The sequence below is a fragment of the Atractosteus spatula genome, chromosome 14, assembly GCF_055471065.1.
Source record: "Atractosteus spatula isolate fAtrSpa1 chromosome 14, fAtrSpa1.hap1, whole genome shotgun sequence".
Classification (NCBI taxonomy): Eukaryota; Metazoa; Chordata; class Actinopteri; order Semionotiformes; family Lepisosteidae; genus Atractosteus; species Atractosteus spatula.
The window spans coordinates 37,830,843-37,847,506 of NC_142719.1; the positions used below are offsets into that span (position 1 = coordinate 37,830,843).

At 35.5% G+C, this 16,664-nt stretch overlaps 1 protein-coding gene across 1 annotated transcript in view; it reads right to left on the reverse strand.

Annotated features, from left to right (window-relative positions):
- cplx2b (complexin 2b) overlaps positions 1 to 10,621 on the reverse strand; it is a 37,992-nt gene extending 27,371 nt beyond the window's left edge. Inside the window, exons 1-2 of the mRNA XM_088931718.1 lie at positions 10,472 to 10,621; positions 2,242 to 2,366 (exon numbers count right to left, since the gene is read on the reverse strand). Coding sequence (XP_088787844.1) covers positions 2,242 to 2,272 — 31 coding nt within the window. The 5' untranslated portion in view covers positions 2,273 to 2,366; positions 10,472 to 10,621. The remainder of the gene's footprint in view (positions 1 to 2,241; positions 2,367 to 10,471) is intronic.
- Between the last annotated feature and the right edge of the window lie 6,043 nt (positions 10,622 to 16,664).

Below are 16,664 nucleotides of genomic sequence, written 5' to 3' on the forward strand. Positions count from 1 at the left end.
GATGCCAACGGCACACTGTGAGGTTTTTTAAAAATCACAGCCAAGCAAACTTTAAAATTATATATTCTCCTTTCCCCTTACAGGATGGTAAGAAGAATTGCGTCTTTCAACTCGGCTACAATCCTTTCTCCACAGCAACAAGGAAAATTGGTTGAATGCTGTGCACACACCCCCATGGAAAAGGGTCTTAATTAGATGTACTGCTTCTGTTGTTCTCAGATTGATTCTAATCTCGCTCAATTAGCCATTTCTGTGCCTTTAAGGACAGCCACCCATTCAGTCTCTGCAGGTTTCCTTGTGCTGGTTATAACGTGATCAGATAGTCTCTTGAGTGCAAAGCTTCCTCCTATGAACTGAATATCCCCTCCCCCTTTTTTCTGTTGTCAGCTGCTTTAAAGCTGAGTGTCTGCACAGCTGGTAGAGATTTTCCATAGGAAAATGCATTGCAGTAACAAAATGATGCTGTCAAAACCACTATCATGCAGGTTTATACTGAGAGAACTGCAGAGATTCTTGCCATATATTAAGAGGTTTCACGCATTTAATCTTTAATCCAAAAAGATTTTGTGGTGCATTTTTTTCCTGTCTTTTGAATAGATTATCAGTTATTTATTTCATTTCAAATTTATGGTTATTTCATATTACCTCATATTATTGCACAGAGCACAATTGATTGTGTGGGAGACGTTAAAGCTCAAACAAGAGGTACAATGTGTCTACTGCTGTCTTGATATTTATGCAGATGTCTTCAAACAACATGAGAATTGTTACATTGATTACACTAACACTACAAATACCCCGAGAACAACCAGTTGTCTCAATAACATTCAAGCACAACACAACCCTACAGAAAATTGAGACCCAAAACACCTGTGTGCCCAGTCTTGAAGTCTAATGTTTGCTATAACACTAGATTTCAAGAACATCCCTATAGTAAAATCAATTTTCCATTACATCAGGACCCTAACTGCCTGGAGCGTTCTTCATTACAAATGTTATCTTTTAGTATACAAATGGTCTGTACGGTTACCACAAGGATTATGAAAGCTTTTACCTTTTGTGTATTCTCACAATACAGCCTCATATATACAGTACAGTACAGTGGCTGGGGGAATAAACCTGCCTCTGGTAAAAGTACTACTCAAGGACACATTTGCAGGTGTAGTCTGTTTTACTTTATTTGGAACATCAATGCTGTTTTAAGAGAAGTTTAATCAATATTTTCATACTCAGTTTTTGCTATAACATTAGACCACAAGACAAAATACAAATGCTGCTGAGCTGCTATAGAACAGCCTGACATTTAACTGAATATAGTTCATCAAGATATTATTAACTTTACTGTGATATGTCTGATCTATCTTAAAGTAAAATTAAGATGACAGTCAGTCAGTTTCCTTATACACTTGCATCATCCACTTACGAATATAAATTCAAATGATTTTGTATTTTTTATTTTGTATTTTGAGGTATTTGGCACTATATAAAACTGAATTGGTTAACTTCTACTGAAATGTGACATATATTGTCTGTCTGTATATCGAAAATACAAAGACAGCAAATCCCACAACGGGTGAGAATTTCTGTTGAATTCTGACCCAGCAAAAAATGAGGCATAATAAAAGGTTATCAGATTGCCACAGCAACCATAGAGAAGGGCATTTAATCCATTTGAGTTTGTCGGAAGAACTGATGGCGAGGACATAAATTCCTTTTATTACATGTAGTCACCCAGCTTATTAACTCAAATGCAGAAATGGATTTATAGCCTTGCCGACCTCAAGGTAAAGTGCCACTCAGCTTGGTTTAAATTATTCTAGACATGTGGACACACATGCATGTACATGTGTGTATAAATAATATATGTACAATACATACAGTATATGGGGTTTATCAATTAGTAATGTAAAATCAGTTATTCTCCATTTACTGGAATTGTTATCTTGCAAAAGCCTGAATAACACTATGTTGAATTGGGCTAAGGTCACCTTGAGAAGAGAATCTTGTCCCTGGTAATCTCACAGGGTCTCAGCTGGTTTCAATCTTCACTGTTGGGCAGGCCAGGGCTATATTCCAGTCCTCCCCCTATTACTGCAGTTCTGTCTGCAATGCATCATTCCTTCCTTGACAGGAAATCACCCAGAGCACTATTCTGTATTAAAGACTGCCATTTCAGGCTCAAACAGTTTTGAATAAGTACTTGGTACCATTAGAATTAAGATGCTTATCTCTTCTACTTACCACCTAAAGCTTGCTTCATCACAAAATCCATGGTGCTGCTTCAAGTGTTTTCAAACCCAATGAGAAATTTGCATGCAGTCGGCTCACTTTCAGGTGTTTATAGGTCTGTGTGAAAGATTTATCACCTAAGAGAAAGAGAAAAAAAAGAGGAATTACTAGACGTCTAGGACTTCATCTGACAAAGCAGACAGAAAACGGAGGACCTGTCAATTGAAGACCTTGCTAAATATCCCATCTGTCAGTGGGGGTGATCAGCAACTTCAGTCCATGTCAATACTTCATCATTAAAGGTGATTTTGCAGGACCTCGTTCCTGAACCCTGCTGAACACACATTTTTAAAACTGTCTGCTTTTTTCAGCAGACACACTTGTCTCCCGAGACTCCCCTTTGATGGGAAAATACTATCCTGTGCCAAGCAGCTATTTCTAATTTGCTTTCCTTTGCATGAATTTTATTCCATCTGAAAATTATCAATGAGTACTGAAACAAAGTCTTGTTTTATGTTTCTTTCAAAATAGCAGATACAGTAGCACTAAAGTAGGAATTACTGAATACTGCCCTGGAGGAAGCACTATTTAGAAGCGTGAAAGAGAGCACTCAATGCCTTAAACCTTTCTGGTATTTTAAGGAAGCTTACTAAAGGGCATTCAGTTCACTGACTTTAGATAACATGGTATTTTTTTAGACTGTTGCCTACGGCTGCGAAAATCTGCTGCTGGACAAGACAGCCGATTTCTATTTCAAATGAAAAGCTTGACCATTAACTCACTTTGTCTTATAGGTTCATTAGATGTTTTATTCCAAGAGGATAATGGCAGCATTGTCTATTAACTTATGAGCTGTGCAACTGAGATCAGAACAGGGGTTTCCCATACCGCACCTGGTGACCCACACACCTGCTGGTTTTTGTTCCAAATGAACAGTTAAATAACTCAACTCTTAGACGCAATCATAGGTATAACCTGAAATATTTGCTTTCTGTTCCTGAAAGTATAGGAGGTAAAATCATCAAAAACTTGCAAAAGTTGTAAGAAACTGAATTAAAGATGCTTTCATTTAAGTGAATTCATTAAAACTGCAGCTATGTGGATCCCCAGGATGAGAATTGGGAACCCCTTCTTTAAGGGAATGCCAAGTAAATACAACAAATAGATTAGAACAATCCAAAGCAATAGGCGACTTGTTTATTGACATGCTGTTGTCTACAGTGGTGCACTGCCAGATTTAAATATAAGCAATCATATCGAACAACTTATGGAAAATAACACAAAATATGAATTTTAATGATACAGAAAATTAGGGTTAAATGATCATTAAATCAAAACACATGAAGCAGTGCTAATGCTCACATTGTCTGATGAAGCAAATTTGAGAATTTTGTGATAATGATTTAAAAAAGGCAGAACAACAGACTAAGATATATAATTCAGAATTCAGAGTCTGTGTCTAGACTATAGGATTATTCACCTCTAACTGAAATTCCCCAAGTGGCAACACACAACTGGCCATGGGCTGGCTCTGTTTTGTATTTTCCCTTTTCTGCACCCAAAGACATGCATTATTAGAGTTTCTACCACTCACAATTTAAGAAAATTTTTCTGAAAATTGAAACATACCACATCATATTCTCTGTTTGTAGCCGTTACTGCTATTGTTTGTTCAAAGTACAATAACAACTTATTTAAACAAGTCCCGAGTTTTCTAAATCCATGTTGACTAACCTCTAGAATCCTACTGGCACACAGATAATCCCAGAATTTATGTCTAATTATCATTTCCATAACCCTTCATGTAATTAAAGGACATAATTGGTGTCTAATCATTCAACTTAGTTGCTCTTTTTATGGGTGGGCACTAGATATTCTCGTCAATGAGCACTTCCCTATCCTGATATTTACTTTTAGTGTGCACAATAAAGGACCGTGCTTAGAACCCTTCTGGAAAAATATTTTTTTCTCCTCAGAAAACTGCGAGCACTTAACGAATGTCACATGTATTCGATGCATATAATGGCAAACAAACACATACACATTCAAACACAGATGATCAAACACACATCAGAGCTTATGTAAGGTATTCATGTGGACTTGTTAATACAGTATTTTGCATCATGAAGGCTTTGCCAATTGCTTCTTTAGAGTATGCGATGTCACCAATTTCTTTGTAAAGGACTTCAAAGCTTCTTCATTGTTCCTTGAAAATCTTTTAGTTATTCATGCCAACAAGCTACCTAATCCTAACTCGATTACGCTTCTATCCTCCCGTTTTCCACAGAGTGTTTTCTAATATCCCTTCAGGACAGAATTTTCCACGGCATTTTGCATTTTTACCAAGACTGCAACGTTAAGGATTTCAGTGCCTTCTTGAACACCACTGTTTATTTTTCTTTTTTCAAGGGATGAGACTCATATGGGTCAAATATATTAGCATAGCATAAAACATGTTCACCGGTCACTCATGGTCGCAATGGTCACAGATTTATGTCAATGAATAAATATAAATAAAAGGCTTTGTTACTTCTTTTTACAATTTAAAAAAGTTAATTCTGTTCATCAGTCTGGTGAATTTTGTTATATATATGCATTTTTATAATGCTGGTTGGACTGATAAATGGACTTTCCATTTTTCAAATATCTGTCCCATTATACATATTGCTCTTCATTTCCACCAGCGAATATGCATACAATCTTTCTGTTATTATTAATCAGTTAAAGGCCATTAACTATTCAGGAACATTATTACTTCAGAAACTGAATATTGGTAATAGGCCTCATTTTGTCCAAGTAATTATGTGAAATACATTTATCCTAGTAAGAGATGTTCTTGTCTGGGTCACACTTAATGGCTTGTTAGTAAGACGAAAGGCAGATTCTGTCTACTGCATAATGCGGTAGACTTCACTTATTAGGTTAAAATACTGAGTAGAATTCTGTATTAGATTTGCATGTTATTTTTCAATAACTTTTTCATCATCTGAAGAGTGTTTCTATCCTCAAGACATGCCCAGTGTTTTTTAAACAGACATATACTGCACAGCTTTATAAGTATTTTATTTTTGTATTTAATTTTTTATTCAATCACATAAATCAATTGAGAACAAGTCTCATTTCCGATAACAACCTGTTAAACCTGTCAATTTATATGACAGAGGATTTTCTGAAGCAATTATGGTTAAGTAGATTGCTAAAGAGTACAACAGCAGTATCGTACCTAGGATTTGAACCAACCAGTCATCTGCAACTGGGATTTCTGTGCCCTACATGTTGCTACTCAACTATCATCTGAGCAAACTTTAGCAAGATTCATCACATCTTTTTCTCTCACAGCAATAAAACATTTGGTCTTTCTAATAAAATAAAAGGGCTTCTTTTTTTAGTATTCAGTTTTGTATAGTTTTCAAATCAAAATGTAGTTATTTTCCATTAATTACAACGGAATTTATTTTGTTTATATGCACACAGAAGCCAGTCTGGTACGCCTCCATCAGTTGTCCTGGTAGTGACTTCGTGCCATGAAAGAAGATGTCTACAGCTTCTTACCCTTCACATCCAGTGATCCTGCCTCTAAAGAAGACTCAACGTTCTTAATTCATCATACAATCTGAATAAAAGCTTAGCACAGTGTGACACTGCTTACTCAGAATGATCAGACATCCCATAAGTCTCATTTCTGCCAGGGTGGGGTGATAGACTTTTGAAGGAGCACTTGGTGAAGGAATTGCTGTGTTCCCCAAGGCTGGTTGTATACTTGAAAATCCTGCTAAATACACTGTATAATGGAATCTGCTGCATCTATCCAGACCATACTGTACCAACAGATCTGTTCTTACATCAACAGAAAAAAAGGACAAAGCTGAGTTCTGATTTGAAACTTTAGTGAAACTTTACAAGCATTTTTCCGACCCAGAACAGACCTTCTAATATTACATAAATTTTCTTTACAAGGCAATCATATCATATATTTTATCACCAGACCCGAGACCTATCACCAAGCAACCGAAACCACACAGAAGTACAGTGTGACTTTAGTTTTGTTTCAATAAAATAAAATTGACCGAAAAAAAAATTATCTGTGCAATGCGATTTGTAAAAAATAATAATAGTTAGATTTAGAAAGTAAAGCTTTAATTAAAAAATGGTAACTTTATTCCCGGGCTCATATTTTCATGTTTGTTGTTACTCAATTGGAATGTATCATTGACAGCAAATTTTCCGAGAATAGAGTGGTTGTAAATGGAATGGAAAATGGAATTTTGGAAAGCTGCGTCCAGACCCCTTTTACAAAGAAAGTAGGCTTGTGTTCCAATTAACATCTCCCCCATGCTTCATAGATTACTGAAGATCATTCTGTGATGTATTGGTACTTCTGTGTATATGCTTTACAGGCGCGCATTAACTTTGGGTACCAGGATACATTTGCACCATTGATTGGGGGGCAAATTGAAATTCCTTATTCATTCTCACATTCTACCGTCTCTTTATTACAGACAAAATAAAAGAGCTGCTGAAATTGAAAAAAAATTACAATTATATCCAGTAGGACATTGCGAGTACAACAGGTCTAAGCTCATGTAGCTTAGTACTTAATTATAATCACAGCTCTTTGCAAAGAAGCAAAACATATATAAAGATGTATCTCATATAAAGAGCATACAGTATATTTTATATATGCAGCATATGCATACACCAGATGTCTTTTTGATACCACAGTGTCATCTCCAAATTGTGTATGCATGACCCTATTTATAAATGAAATCACTTACATTAATGGGTTTGCCTTAAAAATACATTTAATATAGTCTAGGAAAGCTGCAGTAATAGGGCTCTAAATAGAAATGAATTACTCAAAGACATGAACTGCAGTATGGTGATTGGAAAATTCTGCCGCAGATAATTATAACATAAAATTGTCCCTTTTCCCTACACCTGACTTCCTGACACATACTGTATGTAGGAACAATGAAAACATAATAAACAAATCCTGGCACAATGGATTTGGATATAAAGACAGTACTCCAAAACACCCACAGACATAAGTATGTAATTCTTTCATATTTGCAAAATAAACTGGATATCTTGTGAAAATATTTACCATTCAAAGCCCACATGTGCATTTAACCCAAGAAATATTTTGGATTCATGTTGCTTTAAACAAAACATACGCAAATGTCACAAAGGACACATGAAAATTGTTAACACTTCAACACGACAAAAACGTAAGTACCGTATATAGTTAGTTTACATCTCTTGGCAAAAGGTTAAAAAGTACCCTCTTATCAAAGTTTTACAACTGAGAAAAAAAGTTTATCTTTATCACTGAAGACACTTCTTAAGAACGAATGCACCCAAAAAGAAAACAAATATATATTGTAGTGTTTTTTGTGATAGTATATTTTCATGTATATGCATATCTATACATTTATGGGACTACTACATAATTAGTAAAACAAGTCAAAATCAACACCCATGCTGCAAAGGAAATAATCAACTATGGGATGATAATAGATTATCTATTATTGTTGCTACATTAAACTAATCTTTTGGTTTTTGACATTCATAAATTAAGAACTGAAGTAAGAAAATTACAATAATCTTCAATATCAAGGCACTTTGAGAGAAAGTAAACAATTTTTCAATTAACGGATTAGCAATCCATACAACTCCTGACGGAAAAGAGAGTAATCATCTCAAGACAGTTTTGTCTGTTTATTGTTATTTTTTATACTCCTGCTGAATTGTTATCAGACCATTGTCAACATCATCACCATCATCAACACCACAATGTCTTTGTAAAAATTATATAAAAAATGTTCTTGACTTTCTTATATGCCTATGTTGCCTATAAACAATGTATTTAGAACCAGGTCACGTTAAATGAACCTGTAAATACAGTACGTGAAAGCTTTCTCAGTTTGTCAGGATCACGTACTCAGACTACACCAGGCATACAAAGTATCGTGTCCGCTTTTAAAGCAAAAGACGTTCTTGTTCTGTTATGACGCCATTTATTTATTCTTGGTTCTGCAGACTTTGTCTTTATAAATTACGTTCTGAATAAAAGACACAATCTCTTTGTTTTTATTCTATTATAAATTTTAGAATGTCATATTTTATGGGTGAAAGTGAGACTGCAATTTTCAAGCATGGTTATAAAATATGAATACTGACCCATTTGAAAAACAAATATTATAGAAGCCTGAACTGCATTTTAATTTACTCCACTTAGAATACACTGCTGTGTTCAGGAAATAAAAAAGAAACAAAATGTAAAAGAAACATTTTGTGTTGTATAGAACTTAAAAAGATATGCTACGGGACATTTGAGACGAACTCCTTCTCCAGCTTTGTAAAAGGAAAGAAAACTCCCTCTGTTTGACCATCCGCAACGCAAACCACCGCTTCTCCTTAAATGGCAAAAGTTGTCACTGCTAAAACAGTACAACAACAAATCTAACGCTCGTCTACCTTATCTACTCTTGCAAGCTGCAAATATGTGCTTTCGAGGACTGCATCCCGTTTAATAACGCTACCTGTTTGAGATTAACAGAACTGCAGCGCTCCAGAACAGTGAGCATCCACCTAGTTCATTTATAAATCTTGCTTACTTATAAGGTGAAGCTGAAAAAGAGCTAAGTCACAAGCTCCAGGAGAAATCGGATAAGGCGACAGTGCGTGGCATTGATCTTTTCCACAAATGAGGGATACTAAACCTTGCCGATAACAAAAGTTAAGACACTAGCGAAAAAAGGAGCTGGAGCAGTGCCAGTCACGGTGACGCCCAATGATTCGTCTACACAATGACTAAAACCATCACGCAAACAATATGCAAACTATCGATAAGCTTCACGGGTATATGACAAAAAATAGGTTACCAATTATTTGTGCAGACAACAAATCAAAACAATTGCCAGATGCAAACTCAGCGTTTGTCCTGGGAACCCGAGGCTTTTAAGCACAAAACCACCTTTGACCCAAAACGGATCTACAGTACTGTATGTCCCTAGTGGGAACAACCTCCATGTCTTCCAGCGCACAAAGCAATGAATTACAAGTGAACTATTTTATTTTAAAAGGCATTATAAATAAAGCATAATACGAACTGTGGAAAGCCTAAACTGCATGAGGTCATTGTAAAGATAATTGCTGTACAACAGACTCACCGGTGTTAGAAAGGTATTATTTCCCACTGCACTGTGACACAAATCTGAAACTGCATGCAATAAAGACAAAAACAATCTGTGTCTTTTGAACACCAGGGAGCCTGTAAAATCGCCCTATCAGCACCGTGCATCCAGTCGTTTCCCCGGCAGCAAGAACACCTTTTTTCATTTGTAGGCACCGAACCTCAGTTTTAAGAGTATCCGTTTCACACGGGTTTTACGCCTTTAAGAAAAGTTGTGGACAAGCACTTACAAGTGAAAATCCATCATTTAGATTTTTTCACAAATATGCATTGCTACATTATGTTTATTCGTTATTACCTATGAGAATAATCTTAAAAATCCTTTTAGGAAACGCGCGTTGTTCTCCGCATCTCAGAAAACCTAGACGTGAGCTGTCCCTTCAGCACCACGGACAATGCAAAATACTCTAAAGCACCCCCTCACACTAATTGTAATAAAGAACATTAATAAAAAATGAAACCACTAAAAGTAACGATTTGATCTTTACTCCCAGAGCTTGGATATCAATGCATCTTGTTATTTTTCATCATGCGTATCGCGGATGTTATTAGAGGGAAAATACAAATACAATAAAAGAATCGTCGAACCTTAACTACTGTAATCACATTACTAAACAGGAAATTCAGCTTCTATTGCACGTGTTGCATTTAAATGCATGGCTTTACATGTGTTCCAAAAACCAATAGTGATACGATTGAATCAACTTATTCAGCTTCTGTGCTGTGAACTGTACTGTATGGTATTTAAATTAGTTCCAGTCCCGAATTTACACACACTCTACGTGTTTTATCTAAGATATTTAAGAACGCTTTTATAAACATTCGCTGCTTATAGTGATTACTGTATATACACATGCACGTTTTTAAGTCATTACAAATAGGAATCACGTGTGACTATTGGTGGTATTGAAACGGAGTAGAAGCTACGCGTAAGTTGCAAAGGCTAATGCAAATCCTTAACAAAAACGTAAAAAAAAGAAAAAAAAACAGATTGCTTTTTGACGAGAGGAAGGTAGTCATGAAGTCCTTCTTTTGTCCCGTACTAACCTTTAACAGAGTCCTTTTCAGTCAATCCTTCTTACAGCTTTGTGTTTTAAAAAGGTATGCTTCCTCAACAGAAAGCAGTCAAGTTCTTCTGTTTAGGATGATAATCGCTTCCTAAAAGCAAGCTCACCCAATCATTATCCTCAGCCACAAGCGCTCTCTCTCTCTTTCTCTCTCGTACTCATACCCTCCCTCTCCTCTCTCTCCTTCCATTTAGAAAAGGCACATCAAATTTACGTTCAGCTAGATCAATAATGCCACAGAGCTGGGGTCATATTTTAACCTTCAGTACTCACCGTTGCATAGGCCAATCCTGTATTTATCAGAAATTCATCCTCCTTACCTACTGTACGTACTACAAAGCACAAAGGTGTTTGTAATTGTTATGATACAGGGTCACCACATATAAAGTAATAACATTATCATATCTTATCTTATCTATAAATATGCCATTTCTCTCTGGTTGCTCTGTCTCTCCAAGATTGTATGGAAAATATCAGATCTCTTTTGTTCACCCTATTCGACTTTAATTAGGCACTTCATTGGATTGTGTTTACCTTACCAGATCTGCTTTCGAATATTAATCATATCTTGCTGTTAGTATAATAACACTAGGGATCTTTTCATGCTAGTCCTTGTTCCAGCTCAGGCACTTAATAAATTAAGCATTACGATACTGGCAAATCAGAAATGATGACTGTGCTATTAAAACACTGCATCACCAATGTATCTTCAATCATACTACAGTATATTGTGGACAGGTTCACATCATTTTAATGGACTATTGAATTAGTTTTATGATGATTTTTTATCTGACATTATAAGATTTTTTTTTATTTTGTAAAGATGTTATAAGATAATAGAAGTTTAGGGTTTGGTTTTCTGTTGATGACAATGTGTCTTTTAATTGACGAATTCTACAACATACTGTGCACCTTATTTAAAGATCTTATGTGGAATATGTTTGGGCTGTGTGTCTGTAGATGTGTATGTGTATTTTTTTTAATCAGGTAGTGTATATTGAAACCACATTTCTAAGAAAAAGGTCAGATGATTATCACACCTGATGAAACCAGCTTCCCTCCTCAGAACAATGGCTTTGGTTTGAAACTAGAATGTTCACTCTGCGCCATGTCACAAAAGTTCTACACATACAGTGTGTGATGTCTAAAGGCATTGTATGCAAAAAGGTGGATAAAGAAAAACAAATCATTTGATTGGCTTTATTTCTTCTTCAATTATATTGACATTGAATGTCCTCTGTGTTGGCCAAGTAAGTTGATCTCTGTGCTAAAAACAAGTTAGCAAATTGTTGATAGCTAGCAAAGCGTAATAATCACCTCTACAATCGTTATCTTTAAGAATGAAGTTTATCAAGGACATTAGTAAAACAGAAACTTTAACACTAGTCATCTGTTAAACTGAATGCTTCTACATTAAGTTCTCAACCTTTGCCCTGACAGAACTCACCTGTATATTTAAGTCTGAATACCTCTTATATCAGATAAACAGTCACCATGTGAGCATCAGAGAGAGGGACCCATTCCTTGATATTTGTTTTCAACAATTATTCACACATGAAAACAAAATCAACTCTAAGTACTTCCTGTCATGTAAATATAAACCACTCTAGAATTATGAACAACAGCTAGAGTTCCAATGAGGTTTAGTATATGTGGTGAGATATTAACTGTTGCCAGTATTAGAGTTGGAATTAGAATCATGCCTAGTAAGCCTTTGTAGAGGAATTTATTTTCCCTCTCTCATAAATAACCTGGCCCATCCAGCAGATAAAAAGTCATAAGCATCAACACCTGAAGAAGGAACCACAGCTGAAATGTTGTGTATCTTTCCTTTTCCTTTCAAGCATAGAATAAACCTTTACATATTCCTGTGCAGCCTATACATGCTGGCAGAGCTACCTACTTGAACTAAGTCAATACTTGTTGACTTAATGTTGTTTTTTATTGAACAATAGTGCAAGATTATTTAGTATACAGGCATAACCCAGAGATGACATTCCTATGCTAGCACAATCTTTACAAATGCTGTTTCATTTTTAGTTTACATAATTACAAGCAAACTCATATTGTTAAATGAATGTTAACTTCTAAAACATTTTAAAAGTATAGGATCATTTAAAAAAAACAGTACAGTATCTACAGTATCTGTATAAAACATGCAATTATTTCAATGGATGTAGCATGTTTTTTATCATTTGTTCTGTATAGTTCAATATGTTGGAATTGTAAGATAGTTATCTGAGCTCCGGTAAGAAAAGCACAGAAATTCTGAAATCTAGATGAGAAAACATCATGAGTGTTGGTGCTAAATTGTACAGAAAGAGATACTATGGTAACGAACGGTAGTTTGTTTTATTGCTTTTGTACTATAATTTACACCTCCACATCTGCATTTTAATTGCATTGTAAATTCTAGGGTTAATGACATTGAAAACAGCATTTACAGTGGCATTATTGTGTAACCAAACTAAATTTTAATTGCCCTGCAGTTCGGTTCCTTGTATTAATGTGGACTATTTAATCCACAGACAGACATGACCCTCTTCTAACCTACACACACCCGCACACAACACAAATTGGCAAAGACATTTAGAATGTAGTTACTGCAGCAGTACAAGTCAAATTAATTCTAAATGAAAGAAACAGGCATTAAGACTGAAAAAAGCACTAACAACAGTCTTAGTGGTTTTCATAATCATGAAGAGAAAGACTTAATGGAAATCACACAGATAAAGAAATCCTTGAAAATACATTATCATCTAAGTATTTTTGGTACAGAAATTGTACTCATGAATAAAAAAAAACAAATATATTTACGTTCAAAGAGGATTTGACTGATTTGAACACGGTCATATACCTGGATAACAAAGGAATAATTTCCATAAGCTGTGATATGTTATACAGGGGTGGTTTGAAAACCTAACACCCAGGAAAATAAATTTTGTTTAAGCTACTTACAAACCATGTCCGAATTCATTACTGCAAAACTCTAGATTGCTTTGTTTGTAGTTTGTAACAAACAAAATAAGGTTTAATGTTTGAGTAACAATTAATATGTGACCATGTTAAAAGGGTCAAATCTCATTTTACCTTATCATGTCTAAAAGCAAATTTAAAAACATGAAAATTGAAATCAACAAGCTGTTTAAGAACTGGAAGAAACAGCAGAAGGGTCGGAAATGCCTCCAGGACCAGGGTTCAAAACCACTAAATGGAAGATATTAACTGATGTTCGGGAGGGATAACAGTGACAAGTTAATCTCACACAGCTGTTCGTAATCACAATAATTACAGAAATTAGCTATATATATCGAACACAAACACAAATTCGTCTCGAGCATCCTTCCTCCACCCCATCCCCACCTTGCAGCTCCTCTTTGGTTAACTCCTCTCTCCTAATGGGGTTTGAGCTTCCTCATTTTATGACCAGAAGGCTTCTCATTAACCAAGTGGATTAAGCCAAACCTATCCTACAGTACCAAATAATCACATTCACAAATCATCCATTTCTTGGATGTTGTTGTCCCTCATGAATTTAGGATAATAATACAGTACTCTGATCATGAATCAGAGCAGAACAATTCTGGACTATAAAAGATGAAGTGATTGTCTCACACGTCTATATGTTTCATAAAAATAGCAGCTACAGTACAGTACTGCTCTTAGTGCGTTAAGATGAGTTATGCAAGTCCATGAGCACAAGAGAAAGTTGAAGTAGTTCTACTGTATGTCTCTTGCACTTGAGAGTGTAGATAGAAGCCTCTAGCATTACATACAGTGCTTTTTTACTTTTTGTATTCCGCAAAGGATTTGGTATGCAAGCCAAATAAATGCCCCTATGGCTAACAGAGGTATGGGAATAGATGAATTGGATTGCTAGAGGATTTGTAAGGAAGATACAAATCTGCCTCCACATTTTCTCCTATTAGTATGCATGTCAGGAGTCTACCAGTAAAAAGGCAACACTTTTTATATCATAAAACAAGACTCATGGGCACCATCCATTTTGTTAATGAGTTGAAAAAGAAGTTTGAAAAGCTAGGATCCACTTCAAAAGGAACACAGTTAACCATTTCAAATTGTGAAAGGAAGAGAAAACCAAGTTGATGAAGAAAGATTTTAAAATAGTATAAATGCAAGGACAATGTACTGATTTTATGAAGATATTGCATCATGTATGAATCAAAGCATTTTTGTGAATGTGTGATTTTGTTGCTTGTCTAAACTTGATTAAAGCAAGGCTTAAAGTGTTTCTCAAGTGACTTAACTAATCCCACATATTGATTGCTGATTGCAAATTGAGCTTTTCTCAGACCTTTTTCCATCATTAATGAACACTTAGAACTCTTCTGATATATTGCCTTTTACTAATCTGTTTGTTAAGGAAACTGTGTTTTAAGCCTTGACTTACAGAATACTGTACTGAGATATGTAAACAATTTCAATAGGATTCCACACTATTCACCTGCAGCGTACACAAAGCAAGAAAAAGCAACAATCCAAATGGAAAAATAGACATTGCAGCTGTGGGCTTCCTGGAAATCAAAGCATGTGTGCTCTGAGTAGATGTGCACAGGTGCTCTGCAGTGCTATTGCTTTCTGTCTGTACTGTTGTGTTGAGTGCCCCATTGGCTATTGTCATTCTTACTGAGGTGGTATAGTGTCACTTTTCAGCAAAGAAGGATCTGAAAGAGATGATTGATTACGAGATTTAACCTGCTGGTATGTCCTGGACCTCTGCATTATCCTCACATTCTCATTAGATAATAAGAATATAAGAAAGTAAGTGTTCCTTACTTCTTGACCTTAAAGTGTCAAATACCTTAAAGCAAAGAAAGGAGGGAGAAAGTGTGCAAATAAAGTACATTTCGATTTGAAGGAATTTATTTTCTTTTTCTTCATTTCTTTGAGCTTTTCCAGTCATCAGCTTTCCTATTTAATTCTCTTTCAGGCAGGTCTGAGATATATTGTCCATTTGCTTGAACGGCCTATGTGTAAGAGAACAATGTATGCAAGAAAAATGAAAGGAAGGGACACAGATCAAGGGGGAAATCATACAAGCCAGAAATGATTAAAAGGAATAAGCAGGAGGTAATGCTTTTACATAAACAAAGTGTATTTCTAGTTCTACTATCGTCAGGTTGTTACCGTATGAAGCATTTCTGTATTTTTTTAATCAGACAGTGCTGTCTGAGTCAATGAAGTGAGCCGGCTGAACCCAAGTATGATTGCTGCCTGCCGATCACACCCTGGTGTCAATGTCCTTCGGTGACCTTGACTCCTGGTGCACTGCATGTGTTATGTGTTTCTCCCAGAGCAATTCCCTCAGTAAGGAAAAAGTGAAACAATTACTCTCTCTAAAATAGCTGGAACTCCAAATTCCCTGAAAAAACTGTAGATATACAGTACATAGAGTATATAAAGAAATGTTCCACATTAATTTTTTTTCTAGGTGGTTTGTAGGCTGAGATCATGGACTCTTCAGTGAGACATGTAGGGCTATTCTAAAAGACTAGAAAATATTTAATAATATATTGGGGCCATGACTTGTTGCACGAATTTCAGTGCAGCTGGGTATTTGCAAGTGCCACAGTATTTTTAAATAAATAGCTCTAATGGATGTGGTTGAAAAAATCACACTCTAATCCTATTGCTAAAGAGAAAATTATGAGGTATTAAATTAGTGATTTACAGTAATGTTCTCTTTGAATTATATTGGACTATACAACAATACTATACATACAGTATATCTTTACTGTATCATTGTTCAGCTTGTTCAATTTTATTTAATTGATTCCCAATTAAAAAAAAATGCCCACAAAATTCCTACCCTCAGTGCTTCTACACATCCAAGGTTACTTGCCTGTAAAATATGGTATGAAACTAAAATATTGTTTTTATGGACTCTTTAAGGGTTTTACAAAGTATATACCCATTGTGGCACACCACCTTATGCTTTGAAGGTCTCATTAGCATGGGGTTGTGTCAGTGTAAGCTATTTCTGAAAATTAAATTAGCTGCTAGGGCAGAGGGATTTCCCTTCACTGCAAATTATTTGACCCATACAGATATTTATCCACCACACAAGGGAATTTATTCTTTGTTCTTCTAATAAGTGCTGTGGGATTCTTAGAAAAGACCTCTTATTTTCAGGTTTATTTCTATGCTCTGCA